This window comes from Etheostoma cragini, chromosome 5, assembly GCF_013103735.1.
Source record: "Etheostoma cragini isolate CJK2018 chromosome 5, CSU_Ecrag_1.0, whole genome shotgun sequence".
Lineage (NCBI taxonomy): Eukaryota > Metazoa > Chordata > Actinopteri > Perciformes > Percidae > Etheostoma > Etheostoma cragini.
Window position 1 is genome coordinate 22,732,821 of NC_048411.1, and position 19,796 is coordinate 22,752,616.

A 19,796-nucleotide genomic window follows, 5' to 3' on the forward strand; every position below is an offset into this window, starting at 1 on the left:
GATAGTCATGAGCATGTTTCAAAATGTATTCAGAGTGAAAATATCATAATTTTGATACAGTTTCCAAGAAGGAGTTTTATACATCAGTCACACAGGTAAAACATGTTCATCAGAGATACGTCTGAGTATAAAAAAGAAGTCCTCAGGAGAAACAAATGCAACACGTGACGTCCTCCAAACCACACAAGGATATAGGCATAGCCAGTAAAATATATAGTTCATTTAATCCCATCCTCTAAAGGCAACAACACAGGAGCATTTCATGAATAAGCGCCCCTAGCGGAGGCAGGAAATACTTCCACAGGAGCGGTTTCTGAAAAACTGAATTAATGTTGTGAACATTGAAGTTTGGTTACAAAACTACTTTTAAGTTAAGAAAAAGATTGCGGTTTGGGTCATAATCCCTCCTTCTCTTCTGGTTGCACACATGACATAGTTCTGTTTGTTCCGTTTTGTTCCCTAAAGTAATAAATGATTCTGACGATGGTCATTGGGATCATCATCAGGTCATCATAAGGGTCATGATGATTAATGACCCTGATGTCCTGGATGAAAGTTCTGTGTTTATTTGACTCATTCAACATCCCAAACCTGTCGCCTTTTCAGAATTATTGCAACCACTAGAGGTCACCATGCCCTAACCATAAAATGTAACCATAGGTCACAATTGCTGATTGTACAAATTACTTATGAAGTTGTTTTTCAGGAGAGGACAGTCTTACAAGAAATGCATTGAGTCTTTTCTAGATATGCTCCTTTGCACTTAATTTAAAATTAGTTTACAAATTCCCACTATACTCACACGCATCTGCCCTACATCACCATCCCCACCTTCTCACACATCCATGATCTCTACACTCCAACACTCAGACACTGTAAAAACACCGTCTTTTGGAGGAAGATGTTAAGATGTGCAGTAGAATTTTGGGAGTATAACACATGCCGACCGGACTTGGCAGTTAATACAATGTGACCTCGGGGTGACAAGAACCTGAGTTTTTACATGTGATCCACGACAGATACTGCGGATCAGCTTCTGATGTTCAATCAGGCATGACAACATTATAATTTTTATTACAGCTTTAAAAGATTTTGGGGGGGGGGGGAATTTTGGAAAGCCAGTGTGAACTTGGTTTGGTTGGAAACAACAGATGCAGTAACAAACTGCGTCTTCAGAGAGACTTAAGGTGAGGTCTGTCAAGTTTTAAAGAATTGGCTGAACATGTTTTGGTCAAGATTTGAATTATCTTCTTGTAGACAACCTAGTCCTAAAATTGCTACAGTATGCAGGACATTACTTCAACAGGCAAGAATCTCACATCGGTTTGGCTCAGATAATGTCTCCATGGAAAGGAGCTCAGAACCTGGCAACTCAACTGGATTGTTTGGTTCTTTTTGTAAAGAAGACAGCCTCTTTGTTCCTGTGTCCCTCTCCCCCTCATACAAATCATAATTACTAGGAACAGTGTCCAATCAGTGTCAGGGTCTCTGTGCAGGTTCTGGGGATATTTAGTACACGTATGAGGAGTAATTTTGTAAAACACAGTAAATTAAAAGAAATGGGCTTTTTTTTCTAACAAGTCAAGCCTTGGATGTTATATACATTTGCCAGTAGGTGGAGTTAAAGCACTTTGAAATATTCTTTTAGTGTCCTTTCACGTTTTCTTTCACTTAAATGATATGAATGAAATATAAGAACCAATAATATTCATTATTTGAAGATTGAAGTCAAAATTTGTTCACACATGGGTCTTATCATTACTCTGAGAACAATTTGCCCACTGCCAGTTGCAGCAGGCGTTTCAAAATATACTACAGACGAAATGGAGGAAGTAGAGGAAAGTGTGTCTCCACCCATTCGTGTTAGAGACATTATCAGCAGGCCTATAGGTTGTTGTGCAGCAAGTAGCCAATCCATGTGTCTGGAATTACTTTAGAGAGACAGAACCTTGTAAAATAAAACTTTTTAAACAACTCTAATTTAATTTTGAGCTCTCATAGAACGACCCAGGTGTGGAAATCATGAAAGGTGAGTCCTCACATTATTTAATTAAACACCTGCGGATAGATTTAATATTTTTACACCCAGATGATATTCAACCTTTTAAATTTTCCCAGGGTTTAGGATTTTCTCTATCTGGTTTTTCAACCTGTTGCTGTTGGAGAGCTCATCATGTGCTGGTGACTCAAGTGTTGGTAAGCAGGTTTTCTTTTCCTTTCTTTGGAGGTCTTTGGTTTGAGGATGTAGTTGAGGTATTATACCAAAATAAAACTACATTTGTTTTCTTTTTATATTTAAGTGATCCGTGGTTCTATTAATGTTTTCAGTTTTACAGGGTGCCGCTGGATATATTTGTGTTGGATTTCCAGGCCCAATAGGGGCAGAGGTTTGGAAGGCCTGAATTGTAATCTTCCTTTTATTGTGCATCTGCTGACTCCTGATGTATTTTTTTTGTGTGTTATTCAATCACAAAAATCGCAAAGTTGTCAGACGAATTCAGGACAACAAGAAAAGTTCAGTAATTTATTGAAGATATTGAAACCTTTTACACAGTCTATGGTTAAAACACACACATGTATGCAGGTTGCGGTACATTTACCACATTTCAGGATTAAGAGAAAGCAAGGCACAAAGCAACATTGACAATCAATCAGGAAATAGATGAAAGTGGGCCGGTTATATCCTGCAAAAGGCCGATGAGGGAAGGTGGAAGTGAGAAGCTGTGTGTAATAAATAGGGAAATAAACAACTGACACGTTTTGTATCACATTTTATTTACCCAAGGCCAGGGTTTTTCTTTTGTTTTCCAGTGCATGCTTGGATTAGCTCAATCCCTGAATGTATATACGGCTAAAAACACTTGTATTTCAATTTAAGCCACCATTTATGTAGATCATACCATAGGTAAGTAGTTTGAAAAAGTGGGTCTGTAAAGTAGTCAGCCTGTAGCCTATATGTTGGATTTACACAGTGATTACGTTCAGAAGTAGACACATTTTGCATTTATTCTACTCCATAAGTAACTCAATCTAAATGTATATCTGCATCATTGCCTGCCCTGGTCAAGTTAACACTACACTACTTTAAACAATGCATGAATTCGTACACTATCTCCTTTTAGAAACCTAAATCAGAATCAGCTTTAATGGCCAAGTAAGTGAGAACACGTCCAGGGAATTTGACTCATGGTTTTTGCTGTACTCAAAGTAGATACACAGAAATAGACATACAGATTAGAGACTGCCAGCTGAAAGCTGAAGAAATGAACAAAGACAAAAAAAAGTACTAGAGAGCACAACCCCAAGGCCTCCATCCGTGGAGACATCTTGATCATCGTCCCCTATATATGTTGTTCATGTAGGGTGGGCATGTTTATCAATCCTCTCATTCACAGCTAAAGGAGGAAGAAAAAGCTGCAATGTCTAATTATCTCATTAAACATCTGCAATATGAAGGGAGGACAGGAAGCCACAGTACGGCAGAGTGTTAAAGACACGGGGGAGGGGATTGTGGTGGGGCAGTAGCAACTTGTTACCCAGAAACAGAGATGTCCAAATAACAGTTCCTGTAAAGAGACTTTTTGGTGGAGTGTTGTTGATGAGGGAGGGTGACATGGTGACTTTCTTTAATCTTAAAGCCATCGCTGGTTACATCTTTGGAGTAGTGATAATCTGAGTTAATAAAAATTGGTTTTAGCTTTAGAGTGTAAGATTTATGGAATCAATCAACACACACACACACACACACACACACACACACACACACACACATACACACAAAATGATATGTAAAGTAGTTCAACACGGTCAGATTGCCCATGTTTCAGTTTTGTTCTGAGTCATTACACCATCTGTACTATCCGTAATTTAGCTCAGCTGGAGCTGCGTTATACCAATTATTAATTCAGAAAAAGTAATCTGATGTTTTTACTCATTTGCAGTGAATCCCTGTTGTTACTACCCTTGTCAGAACTCAGGAGTGTGTGTGAGATTTGGTGCGGAACGCTACGAATGTGACTGCACTCGTACAGGCTTCTATGGAGACAACTGTACTGTTCGTAAGTACATAAAAATTGAGCATTTTCAACATATCTGTGTGTTGGCATCCGGGTTTGTGTTCATTCAGAAGCTCCTAGTAATCCTATTAGCTCAACAACTACTTTACTGTGACAGTGGGGCAAATGAACCCTAAAGTCACCCTACGCTAACCACAATCTTGTGCACTCTAATGCTTCTACTATTTTGTTAAATAAAAGAAGATAATTCACACTATTAAAGTGTTTTAACAATGATAAATTAAGTATAGTTGTAAATATGAAGACGTTGTTAAAAAATACATTGTACTTCCAGAAGGTCAGTGGTTAAACAGTGAATTGGATCTATAGTTATCCTATTCCTCCACCACTTTGTAAAGTAAAGTGCTAAAAACGTAAAGCAAGGTTCATTTTGGAGGAGGATAAACACCAGCCAACATGGCAACACAAAAAGGTTCTCATTTTAGCATTCATGCATTGTGTATTTACAATAGTCACAATTAATAAACCTTTGCTTTATTAGAAGTGGTACAAAGAATGTTTATTCTTGATTTCTGTGTGTAGCGGAGCTCTGGACCAGAGTTCGTCTCTCGCTGAAGCCGAGTTCTGCGACAGTTCACTTTATCCTCACCCACTTCCAGTGGTTCTGGGACATCGTCAACAGCTCCTTCCTGAGAGACACATTCATGAGATTAGTGCTGACAGGTAGGTGAAAAGGTTTGAGGTTAAAAAAAACACAACCCACGAAAACACGTCACTCAATTGGCAGAATCCACCAGATCACAGACCACAGCAGAAAAAAGAGTTGATTGCATCTATCAAGGTCAAGGCTGTTTTAGATAAGGCCTGTTGGGGTAAGGGTTGCTTACTCATACTTATGTGAGAATCATGGGAGAGGGTTCAGAATGGGTTGCCTCATCTATAGACACAAAGCAGCATACAGGTGTGTGTATGTGTGTGTGTGTGTGTGTGTGTGTGTGTGTGTGTGTGTGTGTGTGTGTGTGTGTGTGTAGACAAAAAAGGCAACTCAAAGGAAAGTTGATCAGTAACTCATCTGAAATTCTAGTTTTTAAATGCATCGGAAGAGGTTTATTTTATCTTGATGAAGTTTTGAGAGCATGCAAGATTTGTAGGTGCAAATAAAAGTTTATTTAAATCCACAAAAAAGGTACAGTGTTACTAGAATTAAATAAGCATCAGGATTTATTTTGCTAAAGATGTTGTATTCCTTGCAAGCAAACTCAGAGTCAGAGCAGAGTTAAAGAGGAAGTCTGGTGTCATTCCATGCTTTAATTATTGTCAACAAATCACATGAAAAGAAAAGATTTGTCAGTCCATCTCAGTTTGGGAATACACATTTGGTGTGCTAGTGGGTATTCTCAGCTGCAGGACTATGTTTGTGGACCAAAAAGAATTTCACAACAGCTTCTGGTTAATTGTAATGCAAAAATGTGGCTAGATGTGTCTGTAACATATTTTGGACACCAATGGAGCTCGGTGGAACAGAAGCATAAGCTGTGTCATGCTTTGTAGCTCGTAGCATGTGAGTAAGATCAGTTCCTTAATTTCATGGTATTTGTTGACAACAATATATACATATAGTACAGAATTTCCTCATCCATGTACTTATAGGGTAATAATAATAATAATAATAATATAACAATAATGACAAAAACAACAATAACAATAATAGTAACACTAATAATATGTATAATTCATTTTTTTCATATGGCGCCTTTAATGAACCCAAGAACACTACAGAATTACAGTGGCTACACTAAGAGAGGTTGTAGGCTGTGGTACTTGGTACTTTTAGGCTGGGTACATACACATGGATTAATTAGGTGTCCAAACATGCTGGTCCATTTCTGCACTGAACCAGCAAACATGTAAAATATACAATAAGACAGTTGTTGTAAACTACATTTTGTCACTTTCTCCCAAAGTCAGAAGCGAACTTATTCCAAGCCCTCCAACCTACAATTCTAAATATGCATACCTCAACTGGGAGTCCTACTACAACATTTCCTACTACACCCGTCTCCTCCCTCCTGTACCTGAAGGCTGCCCTTTGCCGATGGGAACTAAAGGTAAGACCTGCACCTACAGACAGAGGTGATTGTGCCACTGAGGACATTTTTACATGTTTCTTTCTCTACAGGTAAACCTGATCTTCCTGATCCCAAAGTGTTGGCCGAGAGGTTTTTCAAGAGAAAGAAATTCAGGCCAGATCCTCAGGGAACCAACCTGATGTTTGCCTTCATGGCCCAACACTTTACCCACCAGTTTTTCAAGACAAACCAGGAAGTTCAAGGTGGCTTCACTAAGGCTTTAGGCCATGGGGTGAGATACATGCCGTATTTTTTCATAATTAGTTTGTTGTGTACTGTATGTGTTTGACTTTTAAAGGTGTTGCCAAATAAGCATTGTAAGCATTTTTTTCTAACCAGGTAGATGCCAGCAATATCTATGGAGACAACCTGATGCGACAGCTTCAACTCCGGCTTCATGAAGATGGAAAGCTCAAATATCAAGTAGTAAAGAAGTTTGTCATTTTGGGAAATACATTTATTTGCTTTTTTTCAGAAAGTTAGATAAGGAGATTGATATCACTCTGAAGGAAAAAAATAACGAATAGCGTAATTCACAAACACCAGCTACTTCTTGCATATGTAAAGGATGTAAGCTGTAAACAGCTTTTACTTCCTCCTTCACGCTAACTTCTGAGAATAATGTGGTACAATCTCCAGTAGTGATGGAGATAAAGTGGTTAAAGACAGACAATCACTTTGACAGCACATTATCGTGCCTTCCACTTAAGACGATGTATGCAAAAAGCAGAAATGTAATATTTGTAATAAGTGCAATACATAGAAACAGGAAATAACACAAAACAATAAAAACAAGCTAAAGACAATAAGAGCAGCTAAACTTGTAAATGTAGAAAGATCAGCGTGTCTGAGTGTTTGAGAGGGAACTTCCTTTAAACCATCTTCACATTAAAGCTTACGGGTGTTGTCTTATAAATAATACAAGTCTGTTACTTTTAAAACCAGCATGTTATTCACAAGTCTGCCATGACCTGTGCATAACTATGGCAAGCAGGCAAGTATTTGAAGAAATAGTAGAGCAAACAGGGTCTAAAAAGCTTAAATAACTCAGAACCAAACCTTCAAAATACTTCTCTCAAATGTGGATTACTATTTTGTTTGCTTACAGATATCAAATAGTGATATGTACCATTCTACTGTATCTAAGATTCCTGTGCACATGACCTATCATAAAAGAATAACAAGGTTTAGAAAACTTTGCTGACACATGTTTTTGTTTGACAGTTGATACATGGTGAGATGTACCCCCCTACTGTATCTGAGGTCCCTGTGCACATGGTGTATCCGGAACATATCCCGCCAGAAAAGCGTCTGGTCACTGGTCATGAGTTATTTGGCCTCCTGCCAGGCCTCACCATGTACGCCACCATATGGCTGAGGGAGCATAACAGAGTCTGTGACATCCTGAAGGCAGAACATCCCACCTGGGACGATGAGCAGCTCTTCCAGACCACCAGACTCATCATCATTGGTGAGAACCTCAGGAAGATGTGTTTACAGTTTAAGTCCAACATAGAGTATATTGACCACTTTTACCAACAATAGGTTTGTAAAATAATAACTTAAAAATGGATCTTTCTGCAGTGCAGAACTGGCAGTTTCATTATTTTATTTTTTAAATTTAAAATTCTTTTTAGACTTAATTTTTTTTTTTTATTGATTAATCTGCAGATCGTTTTCTCAATCAATCAATTAATTGTTATATAAATACATAATTGGTGTATAAAACATTTGGAAACTGGGGAAAATGCCCAAAGCGCCTTTCTCAAGTTTCTTGAGAATTCTTGAGAAATTAATTTAAGAAAAGCAGTTAATTCTACCATTTGAGACTTTTGGCACTTTTGTGTAAAAAATTACTAACATGCTTGATTGCCAAAATAGTCAATCAACTAGTTGATTCCCTGTTGCAGCTCTGATTGAATGTGCAAATTAACAGTTCACATTTCTACCTTCAAGCTTATTTGAATGTTTTTTATTTCAATAAAGTCTTTGTCTGTGTGTGTCATGAAGTGATTACATTTGTTTTTGTCTCTCAGGAGAAATCATCAACATTATAATCCAAGAGTACGTGCAGCATCTGAGTGGTTACCTGCTGAACCTGAAGTTTGACCCCACCCTGCTCTTCACCGTACGTTTCCAGTACAGCAACCGCATTGCTCTGGAGTTCTGTCACCTCTACCACTGGCATCCACTGATGCCTGACAGCTTCCTCATTGACGGAGATGAAATCCCGTACTCTCAGTTTATTTACAACACCTCCCTCTTCATGCACTATGGGGTGGAGAAACTAGTGGATGCCTTCTCCCAACAACCTGCAGGACAGGTAGAGAAGTACCATCTTCTGATTGTATACTATAATTCAGTGTTAGAGCTACAAATGCAGTTGTGTTAGTATTGTTGATTTTATAGATGTAAAGTTTACTTTAAGTACTGTACTTAAGTACACTTTGAGGTACTTGTACGTTCCTTGAGCATTTACATTAAATGTTAGTTTATACTTCTACTTGACAACATTTTAGAGGCAAATATTGTACTTTTGTTTCCACTACATTTATGTTTCAGCTATAGTTAGCCTACTAGGTACAAATTAAGATCTTACATAAAATACATACAATAAGCTTATAAAATGCATTGTAGCTATGCAGACGTTTCCAACTTTTTTGACTTTTGACCCCTGACAAAAGAGACAGTTGAGGCCTCGTGTTATGCTTCAGATTATCTAACTTCTCAGATGGTTTTATGTAAATAACTGTTCAAGTTTCAAAAAGGTGAACTTATCCAACATTTGCAAAAAAGGGTTAGAGAAAAGTCCAAAGAAGTAAAATACATATTTGTGTCAGATTCCTCATGTGACATTCTGAAGCGGCCCGTCCCCTAGTTTGAGAAACACTGGACAAAACAATCCGGCTGTATATAAAGTGATTAAAACTAGCTCCACCTCAACCAGCTTCATTTATAAAATGCTACTTATGCATTTAGGCATCAATATTAAAAGATGAGAAAATGTGGCCGGGTTAGCTCAGTTACTAGAGCAGCTGCACATACTGTATATAGCGGTTTACTCCTTGATGCAGCGACCATGGGTTCAACTCCTATCTGTGGCCCTTTGCTGCATGTCATTTCCCCTTTCATGTCTTTATCTGAATTGTGGAAATGAAGGCCTAAAATGCCCCAGAAATAATAAAAATAAAAATGAAATTCGATAATTGAATTCATAATATGTCAGGCAAGATTAATTTTTCTGCAGATCAACTTTCCTTTCAGATCTACTGATGTACTTTGATACTTTTAAGTACATTTTGCTGATATTTTGAATAGCGCTTTTAGATGGAATGGAATATGTATACATTGTTGTATGGCAACTCTTAGGTAAAATGTCTGACTACTTCCACCACTGAGTTACACAATAGATAAACAGATATATGACAGGAAATGCTGTGAAGGGAGTTGAACTTGTTTTTTTGTCATCTGTCTTTGACTCTTGTCTAAAATGGTTGCATTCCACGGATAAAACCTTGTTGTCAAACACCTTTAACCCTCTGGATGCAAATATTGAGTGTAATACCAATCACATGCCAAATTATGACAACTGAGAGTAGCTTAACTCTCCCCAAAGATGGCAGACATATAGTTGCTATACCATAAAGAGAGAACATATTATATTTATAAGAAAAACATGTTTTCATGGGAAACGTGACAGGATACGTATTTACTGGATAAGAACCACTAAATCATCCACATTAAAGCGGACTTCCCCTTACAATCACTTCCTAAAATCAAATTACAGATAGTATTCTCAATTGTCTGTCAGCAGCATCCGGTGACCGCAACTCGTTATTTCCGTTTGCTGAGATTAAAGTGATAAAGCTTTAGTGGGTAACTTTTTGCTATTAAGTAACGTCCGGTACATTCAAGCCATTGCCAAATGAGTTGCTGAAAAGCTAATTAAGATGATCAGGTCCACACAACTCTTTCTGTGTTGCTGATTATGGCTATGTTCATTAGATTGTGTCGTCCGGGCACTTTCAAGTGCAGATAAGTACCTCTTCTGAAGAGTCCCTTGTGTTTTTTTTTAAATCCTCTGTGTCCTCCTTGCATAATAGCAACTGTGTTAAGGAGGGGTGGGGGCTGTGCGCGATCACGGAAGGCTTGTATCATGTGGATGCGCCGACCATGTTGTTGTCATTACTTAGAATTCCTCATTGAAGGGACAGAAACCGCGCACTATAGCCTTAAGTGTTGTTGCCTGCCAGGCTACACGTTTGTTTGTCATCTGGCTGATGGTATCATCATTAACAATTCATTAAACTAACGTTGCAGTAACTTCTTTGTCTGTGTTTCAGATAGGTGGAGGTCGCAACTCTCATGCAGTAGTGCTCAAAGTAGCAGAAATGGTCATCAGAGAGTCTCGAGCAACACGTGTGCGGCCCTTTAATGAATACAGGAAGAAGTTTAACCTAAAGCCATACACATCTTTTAATGAATTTACTGGTAAGCAGGAATAATATTGTAACTGAAACTTGGTTCTGAAACTGTTTTGTATTCCCCCTTTGCAAAAATCTGTTACACATATATTTTTGTTAATACAGCAAATTTGACTTCAAGCTTATTTAAATTAGATTCACATGTTGGATTTATATACACCTGTGGCATATATCGTGCTTTCCAGATTCAAGATTCACAGAGTACTACATACTAGCGTGGAGCAAAACAAAACAATAAACAGTAGTTATACTTTAAATAAGTCAAAATTGTTTAGCAAACTATGTTTTCTGTGAGATCAGGTTGTTTTTTTAAGTAAGTAAAGGAAAAACCGCATTTACAAATTCCACATTGTTACATGATAAGATAATAGTAAGGGTATAGACATCAACCTCTGAGTTAATTAACAGCTGTTATCTCTTTTCCAAACAGATGACATGGAGATGGCTAGAGGTTTAGAGGAGCTCTATGGAGACATAGATGCTCTGGAGCTCTACCCCGGCATCCTGCTGGAGAAAACACGTCCTAACAGCCTATTTGGTGAGAGTATGGTGGAGATGGGTGCTCCATTTTCTCTGAAAGGCCTGCTGGGAAACCCCATCTGCTCCCCTGAGTACTGGAAGCCCAGCACCTTTGGGGGAGAGACAGGCTTTGATATTATCAAAACTTCCACTCTGAAGAAACTGGTGTGCCTCAACACCAAGTGGTGTCCATATGTTGACTTTCACGTTCCACGAAAAGAGGATACAAAACAAAGAAAATCATCTACTGAACTTTAATGAGTATTTCATCAATCATAATCTGTTCATTACTATACTGACTGTGGGAGACACTGTAGTTGTCATTGTGTTATAATTTCTTGTGATATTCTCATTAAGATCAGACGTATTGCGTATTGAGGAGAAAGGGTGACCTTTATACAACATGTGCTAATACAGTGGTCTTATTTTGGACTTCAGTGAATGACATACTCTGCATTTAAGCAGGTCTACCTTGGCCAATACAGCTGATAAATTTCATAGTTTCCGGGACAAGAAAAATCCTCTGGACCTCAGTGGTACTTTCATTTGCTAATGATGGAACTCAGTTTAACTTTTTTTATTCCTTCTTTTCAGAATAAAGGTATTGGATCACTATATTTTCGACCAATTTACAGATGACCTGTTAGAAACTAAAATTAATTCAATGTATTTAAGAAGAAAGCCCAGTCATTTAGGTTATAATTACATTCAATCATGTTCATAATTTTTACAAAAGAAAATTTTGCCATTCAAAAATAAAAGTTGGCCACTCCAGCATGAGGCCAGGGCGCAGATTAAACCAATCCACCTCTGTAACAACAAGGACTAGATCCCTCACTGGCTTCCCACACACACGGAGCCCTAATATTTTTTTACCATGCAACTCAAAGGCTTCAGCTGTATGAACCTGTGCTTGTGCATGTGTGCGTGTGTGCGTGCGCGTGCGCATGCGTGCGTGTGTGTGTGTGTGTGTGTGTGTATGTGTAATTAATCCCACTGTGTACAGTGACATTTGTTTTTTTATGTAATGTCTCAACTATTGGATGGATTTCAGTTACAGTTAGTGCTAATTATCAAATGTTAGCTTGCTAACTTGCCATCACTCTAAAACAAGATGGTGACTGTTATGCCTGCTTTGCATGAGCATGTTAGCATCTTCATAGTAAGCTTGTTAGCAGGCTGACATTAGCATGTAACACATAGCAGTGCTGTGCTTACAGTACAGCCGCAGGGATCATTCTAGTTTTCCATGTCCAGCATGTTTGTCTTCACAGTAATAATATTGTAACTACAGTCGGTTCTGAAAATGTTTTGTATTATCCCTTGCATCAACACTTTTCAAGCTTTAGCACAAAGTGGAACACATTAAGTACATGTAGCTATGCGAGCAAGCAACAAAACTCAGCCAGCAACACTAATTTTAGCTGTTTTCCTGAAACATACATACCTGCAAAGCAGCAAAAGCAATGAAACAAAAAAATAAAATACAACCCAGGGACCCAGGGAAACATGATTTAAACATTTGACCTACAGGAAAAAATACTGTTGAAAACATGAACTCCTTTGAAAGGTCTTAATGTGTAAAAAGTCTTATTGTGTAATCATATTGATAGGGACACTGGGAACATAGACACACTCCCCAGCAGCACATGGCTGCACACTCTGTCTAGTTACATTTTTTAAAGTGTTGCATACGTTTTTACACTATTTGAATTAAGAAAACCCTACAATCACAATACAGCACGGCTAAAATTGAGTTTTAACACTAACTGACTGAGAGTTGCAGGTGTTGGTAGTGTTTCACATTGCAGTATGTGTGAGAAAAGGGATCTACTGTGGTTTTGCTGTGATGTCCCAAGAAGACAGACAGGGCTGCATGGGGAAATTTTGTGGTTACGTTGTTGTCAATGTGAACTGGATGAATGTGCACTAAACATAATGCACTATACTATACTGTCTTCAACATTTTTAGGCCCAGGTCCAATGTATTCCATGTTTGCCAAGCAGTCTTCTTCCCTTTGCCTCGGAAGGCTGAAAAACATCACAGCCAGTAAATGCATGAAAGAAGAGAATACTGCTGCTCTTCTCCCTTCCAATACATTGATATAGGTCATGTACAGGGATCCATTTCAGGTTCATTCCTTGGCCAAAAGTGAGCCACAATTGTTGCAGATCAATATCCTGAAGAACTTGCAGAACACTGATTGCTATAAGATGAACGTCTGTGTCACTAACTTTGACCATGGGGTTTTTGCTGCCATTTTTGGCTGCATGTTTAGCGTGGACAATATTCTAATGTCAGCTTCCTCATGCCTACATGGACATGTAGTCGATGGAGGTCGATGGAGTGGTTGATGACAGCTGTGATCACTTTGGTCACTATAACCGCATTAGGTGTTGAAGTTTCTGCAATTCTGTCAGTGAGGAAGTGAAATAGCTCAATTTTATTCTCATCATGTCTACAAAGGTTACGCCAGTTTGTGGGTATTTTCCAATTGCCGGTCACTTTGTGTCTGGCTCCATGTCCTCTCTTTGACCTAGCTTCTGCCTTCAATCTTGATTGTTGGTAGATGTTGAACACTATGTCTGTTATTTTGTATTTCACAGAGTATGCCTCTATTTTGGGGATAACCTCAAATGCAGGGCAGTGGTCAAATGTTTTTGAGCGCCGTGGTGGCAAAGTGTTCACCAGCGCTTACCCATCAAAATTGATGGTTTCTGCTTCTGGTATTGTACCTCCACTTGCCTTGATTGGCTCGATTTGCCTCTCTCATAGTTTGTATGAATCAATTCAGCTACACTTGGGTTTTGCCATATCCTTTGTGTCTAGTAAAAGCAGATCCTGGCTCTCTTCCTTGAAAGATATAGGCAATATCTTTCATGACACTGGTTAGCTTGTTGACTTTATCAAGAAACAACACTTGAGCTTGTTTGGTTTGCTCATGGTGGCTGGTTTGTTCTGTACCTTCTTTGGCTGTAGATGTTCCATCGTACTGCATTGCAAAACCAAGCAGCTGATTTCAGGACCAGCGACCATCCACCTTCTTAGGGCTGATGGATCTTCAGTCAGACCTACTGTACCCCCACTTACCTTGACTGGTCTATTCATGAGCTTGGTATAGGACCATTACAGAGAACTCTCTGCTAGATTTGTGCACAACAAATGTTTCACTCTGAAACTCCTGGGCTAGCTGAGGGTATTTATGTTTAGTGGTGCTTGAGGGTGTTCATAATAATTCTGCTGACCTGGGGATTCAATCCCTGCGTCCACCAGAGCACCTGTCCAACCACTTAACTTATGACATGAACAGTTTATGATGTTGAATATGATCTCATTGTAATTCTTGCCCATCAAAACATGGGGCAAATATCACCCTTTGTGATTTATCATGTTTGGTTCAAGAGATATGATGGAAAAAACATAATTTGGTTACGGCGGAATCCAAAATGGCCACCACAGCTGTCTAGAGGCCTACATTTATGTTGTGTGTGGTATTATGTAATTGTTGACCATCAGCACATAGGCGTAGACATCCTTTATCCAGTTCAATGTTTTGTGTATGATATCAGGCAAAATAAAGAATTTGGCTATGGTGGAAAGTAAAATACCGGGCAATTTTCGTTCCTACCCTCACCTATGGTCATGAAGGCTGGGTCATGACCGAAAGAACGAGATCCAGGGTACAAGCGGCCGAAATGGGTTTCCTCAGGAGGGTGGCTGGCGTCTCCCTTAGAGATAGGGTGAGAAGCTCAGTCATCCGAGAGGAGCTCGGAGTAGAGCCGCTGCTCCTTCGCGTCAAAAGGAGCCAGTTGAGGTGGTTCGGGCATCTGGTAAGGATGCCTCCTGGGCGCCTCCCTAGGGAGGTGTTCCAGGCACGTCCAGCTGGAAGGAGGCCTCGGGGAAGACCCAGGACTAGGTGGCGAGATTATATCTCCAACCTGGCCTGGGAACGCCTCGGGATCCCCCAGTCGGAGCTGGTTGATGTGGCTCGGGAAAGGGAAGTTTGGGGTCCCCTGCTGGAGCTGCTGCCCCCGCGACCCGATACCGGATAAGCGGTCGAAGATGGATGGATGGATGGAAAGTAAAATGGCCGCTACGGCTGACATGATGTTTTTTTGTGATGCTAACACACGTTTTTGAAAGAGCAATACCCACTAAGTAATTGTGCCAATTTTAGTGCTTGTATCCACAAGTGAACAATTTTCCTTAAAAATTGCACTCATCTGCTCCACTACAAACAATCCTCTCTCTTTTTTGGAATGTGGGTTACTTGGCCTTCCAAAGTGGAATGTAGAATGTGTCAGTAGAATCTGGATATATCATTATGCTTCTCTGCTTTGCTAGTCACAATTCACCTGTTGACTACAAGTTAGATACTCTGCTGGCACATGTTAGTGCAGAAATACAAAAAGCCAGGTGTTATCCCTGCCACATTGAAGCTACATTATCAGTACAGTGCAGTCATTTCTTCAGGACATGCCTTTATGGTTCTCAAGTAATCCTCCCCGTGAGGACATGTCTGTTGAAGACATCGAAGAGGAGATTGAGGAGGAGATTGAGGGGGAGATCGAGGAGGAGATCGAGGAGGAGATTGAGGAGTATGCAGAGGAAGATAGGATGAAGGAGGTTCAGGATCAGCCCTCTGTCTCCAACAGTGAAGACTACTCCTACAGTTCCTTCTCAGAGGTAAAAAATGAAATGACACACACACACACACACAGACACACACAGACACAGACACACACAGACACAGACAAACACACACACACAAACACACACACACACATCTTAACGTGTCGGGATCTGCAAGAAGTAACACATGATATACATAATGCATGTTTAGTAAAAAAATCTAAAAAAACACATCTGCTCATGATTATTATTCCACAAATTTGTTAATTGTGTACAGCTGCACAAGCATGTACGCATATTAAACATGTTAGTGCACAAACCGCTACATTCATCATTTAGTTTCTAAACACGTTGTTCAAGAGTGAACATCTTAACATAAAAATACTGCACATTTACTAGATATTTATTTTCATTTGTTTAATGTATTACAGACGGAGGAATCTGCGATAACTGAGAAATTAGCTGGTCTTCACAAAGCCCTAGAAAAAGAGAAAAGAGCCAACGCTGCTCTTGAAGAAGCCTTGAAGAAGAAATAAACAGCCAAAACTCAACACAAAGGAGCCCTGAAGCAGGAGCGAAAAGAAAAAGACGCTCTTGCCAAGGCTCTGAGGACGGAGCAAGCTGAGAAAAACCTCCTTCGTGTTGGAATGCAGCACATGAAGGTACAGGTGGCTGATCTCAAGAAGTCACAGAAAGAGCAGAAAGCAAAGCTGAAATCCACAATCACTGGACTGGCCGCTGAGCTCGGAGAGGACAAGAAGGTGATTGAGAAGCTCCAGAAGGATCTGGAGGCGTCTTCCTGTCAGCAAGAAAAAGAAATCGCAGAGTGTGATAAACTGATCAAGTCACTAAAGGTTCGCATCATTGAGCAGCATGATGAAAGTCTGGAAAAAGACAATCAAATTCAATCCCTATATCTTAATCTTCAGAATCTTCAAAGTGACATTGAATCCAAGGACAACACAGTTTCCTCACTGCAGCAGAAAGTGAAACAGTGGGCTTCAGATCTCGAAGAGGAACAAACTAAAAACTGTTTTCTGGAGAGATTATGAGGCCGCTGTCTCCCAGCAGCAGAAGGAAGCAGAAGAGCTGGACCATCTGACTCATGAGAACCAACAGCTTGCTTCTGAAAAAAAAAGGCTGAAAGATGAACTTGAGGCTGCTGTAAATGAGCGGCAGCTTCATCAGAAATATCTTCAGGAAGCTCAAGAAGCTTGGAGAAAACTTGAGAAGGCAATTAAAAAGGAGAAAGTTTGCTTAACAACAGCATGTAACAAGATACAGATCCAAGAGAAGGAGCTTTCTGAGAAGAGTCTGGCTTTAGAAAAGAGCCTGATTGCTGAAAGATTCTTAAGGTTGTTTGTCAAAAAAGAGAAGAAGTGCTATGAGCAGCTGCTTTTAGTACAGCAGGCTTCAGTCGAATCTCTTGCAATCCCCAGCAACCTGCTGAGAGAAGCATCTGCGACCTCAGACCGTCTGGTGTACGACATGCAGACTTTGAGGGTGGAGAATGCAGACATCAAGGCTAAATTCAACGTCATGGAGACAGAATATGACAAAATAAGATCTAAACACTGTTCTCTCTCTGAGCGCCATGAAGAGATGATGATAAAGAATACTGATATTATCTCTGAGAATAAGTTCACCATCACCAAGCTCCAATTCATGGTAGATGGATTCAAAGAACAGCTGTCAGACAGCAAGGCGAGACAGGCAGAACTTGAAGAGGCCTTAAAACAAGACCAGAAACAAAACTTGGAGTTGCAGCAAAGAGTTAATCAGATCACGTCTGCTCTTGAAAAAGAAAGCACCAGGTGTGAGAAGCACCGCGTGGAGCTCAAGGAGACTTTGACAAAGCAGATTGAAACAATGGAGGAGAAGCAGAAGTTGGCTGTGGCTCTCCAGAAAGCTCACAACAGCTACGTCAGTCTTCAGGAACAACAGCTGGCGGAGTCACATTATCAACACAGTCACGTCAGTGACACTGAGCTCAGGCTTAACCGTCAGAAAACTGCCCTGGATGAGAGCGCAAAGGCTCTACAACATCTGCAACAGGAATACATACTTCTGGGGAGGCACAGCAACAATAATTCAGACTATCGTGAGCTTCTTAAAACTCACAGTGCCCTCCAAATCAGATATGAGAGGCTCAGCTATGCACAAGGTAACCCACGGCCAGAATTCAGCCTACCTCAGTTCACAGTAAAAACCTAATTTTTTGGTATACACAACAACTTTTTCCAGTAGCGTGGAGTATAACTATAAAGTAGCATCAAATAGAAATAGTCAAGTAAAGGAAGTCCAGGTAGCTAAAAATTGTACTTAGTTACTTTCCACCTTTGTCTATTTCCTGCCTGTCCATCCTGGAAGAGGGCTCCCTCCTCTGTTGCTCTTCCAGAGGTTTCTTCTAATATTCCCTGTTAGGGCAAGGGAACGAAATTTTTTTAGGGAGATTTTCCTCATCCGTGTCTAGGGTCAAAGGACAGAGGTTGCCATATGCGTTAATTAATTTTTAAAAACACTTTTAACACAAGAGGCTCAATCACCTTTACAGACAGACCTCAGTCTGATGCAGTACACCTTCCTTTGAATGGGATATTCTTTGTATGTGCAGTACTACCATTGTAAGCAATGTCGTAAAAAATGTGTTTACTAATGTGTTATTGTAAATGCAAAATGTGTAAATAATAAACACAGTAGTTCCAACAATCTCACTACACGGTCCTTTTGTTGCTTTTCTGGAGTGTTTAATTATATTACAAATCGGAATTTTCTGCTGTTTCCAATTTTAAGAATACACCTTGAATCTCTTGAACACATGCCGGACTCTCTTTTTAGTTGCAAATGGCACAGCATAAATCTTGTTGTTTTTTAAAAATGGATAGAGATTGGTGACCAACAACCTGAGAAGACGTGGCAAAACAATAGCAGTATTTTATTTTAATGTACATATTTTTGTATTATGCATCAACATATTGAAACAGACTGTGCAGGAAATTAAAATGCACATGTGCACCATACAATTTTCAGTACGGGCCTGCCTTTCATTTTCATATTTGGTACTGGCACAGTTTTTACTTAAATATAAAAATGCTAAAATAAAATAAGATTATCAGGGAAAGTACAGCCATGGCCACACAAACCTTATTTGTGATTAGAATGGCTTTACATATGTTGTGTTCAGTATAGGACGTGGACATTTCACAGAAATTAATCACTCAACTTAGATCTCTTCACTAGATGTTTGCTAGAAATGTGAATACCTTATACAAAAATAGTCCCTATCCTAAAATTAGTTAGAAGTTGACAAAGTATGGGCTTGTTGAAAATCTGGTAAAATTTGGCAAACTTCAAATATGAAAACATGCAGAATATTCATGTTTTCCTATAATGTTAATTTCTACCTATGATGGTCTGCCTTGTCCATAAATGTCAATATATGTAAGCACTATTTAGTTGTAGCTTACAAATTTTTCAGTACAACGGTATGATGGTCAGTTTGACTATAAATCTTAATAAATTGTTCGCAAAAACTTTAAAAATCATCAGTGTAAGGCGTGAGGTCTTCTGTAGGTCTAATCTTGGGGTTTAGCACAGCAAACCCTGTGTGACGCTGTACATCAAACACCACCCCGGGGGAACTTTTTAAGGAAGTCACCCTGGGAAGCCCCGCACCTCTGGTGGAGAAACAGGCTTCAACATTATCAACATTTCCACATTGAAGAAACTGGTGTGCCTGAACACCAAATGGTGTCCAGACTTCCACATTCCACAAAATGAGGCAAAACCACCTCAACCACTGGCATTAACGTTAATTTTGTATCTACATCTGTTTGAATAGGGTACTGACTTTAAAGTACATTCAAATGCCAAAAGGTGTGTTATGGTGGTACAGTTGTGTCTGAACTCTGATAAATGTCTCATGAGGTCACAATAAGCTGTTGCTAAATTCAATTTGTTTATTAAAAAATAAAGATATACCCATCCATGTGAAACACTAGAAGCATGCTTCTCT

General features: G+C 39.5%; 2 protein-coding genes across 3 annotated transcripts; both read left to right on the plus strand.

The window, feature by feature from the left end:
* The first annotated feature begins 1,872 nt into the window (after window positions 1-1,872).
* On the plus strand, window positions 1,873-11,724 carry ptgs1 (prostaglandin-endoperoxide synthase 1). Of its 2 annotated transcripts, none has more exons than XM_034872660.1 (11): window positions 1,873-2,029; window positions 2,119-2,196; window positions 3,942-4,058; window positions 4,599-4,739; window positions 5,981-6,124; window positions 6,196-6,377; window positions 6,485-6,568; window positions 7,370-7,616; window positions 8,182-8,468; window positions 10,489-10,636; window positions 11,060-11,724. In XM_034872660.1, exons 1-11 carry the CDS (start codon window positions 2,023-2,025, stop codon window positions 11,404-11,406), a joined length of 1,782 nt encoding a protein of 593 aa, XP_034728551.1. In that variant the 5' UTR covers window positions 1,873-2,022; the 3' UTR covers window positions 11,407-11,724. The 2 variants fall into 2 exon arrangements, with proteins under 2 accessions (XP_034728551.1, XP_034728552.1); XM_034872661.1 differs by having other exon boundaries at window positions 1,905-2,029; window positions 2,119-2,181.
* Window positions 11,725-15,418: 3,694 nt separating this feature from the next.
* Window positions 15,419-17,756, plus strand: LOC117945265 (proline-, glutamic acid- and leucine-rich protein 1-like). Its single transcript, XM_034872662.1, has 2 exons — window positions 15,419-15,835; window positions 16,213-17,756. Exons 1-2 carry the CDS (start codon window positions 15,626-15,628, stop codon window positions 16,315-16,317), a joined length of 315 nt encoding a protein of 104 aa, XP_034728553.1. The 5' UTR covers window positions 15,419-15,625; the 3' UTR covers window positions 16,318-17,756.
* Window positions 17,757-19,796: the final 2,040 nt, after the last annotated feature.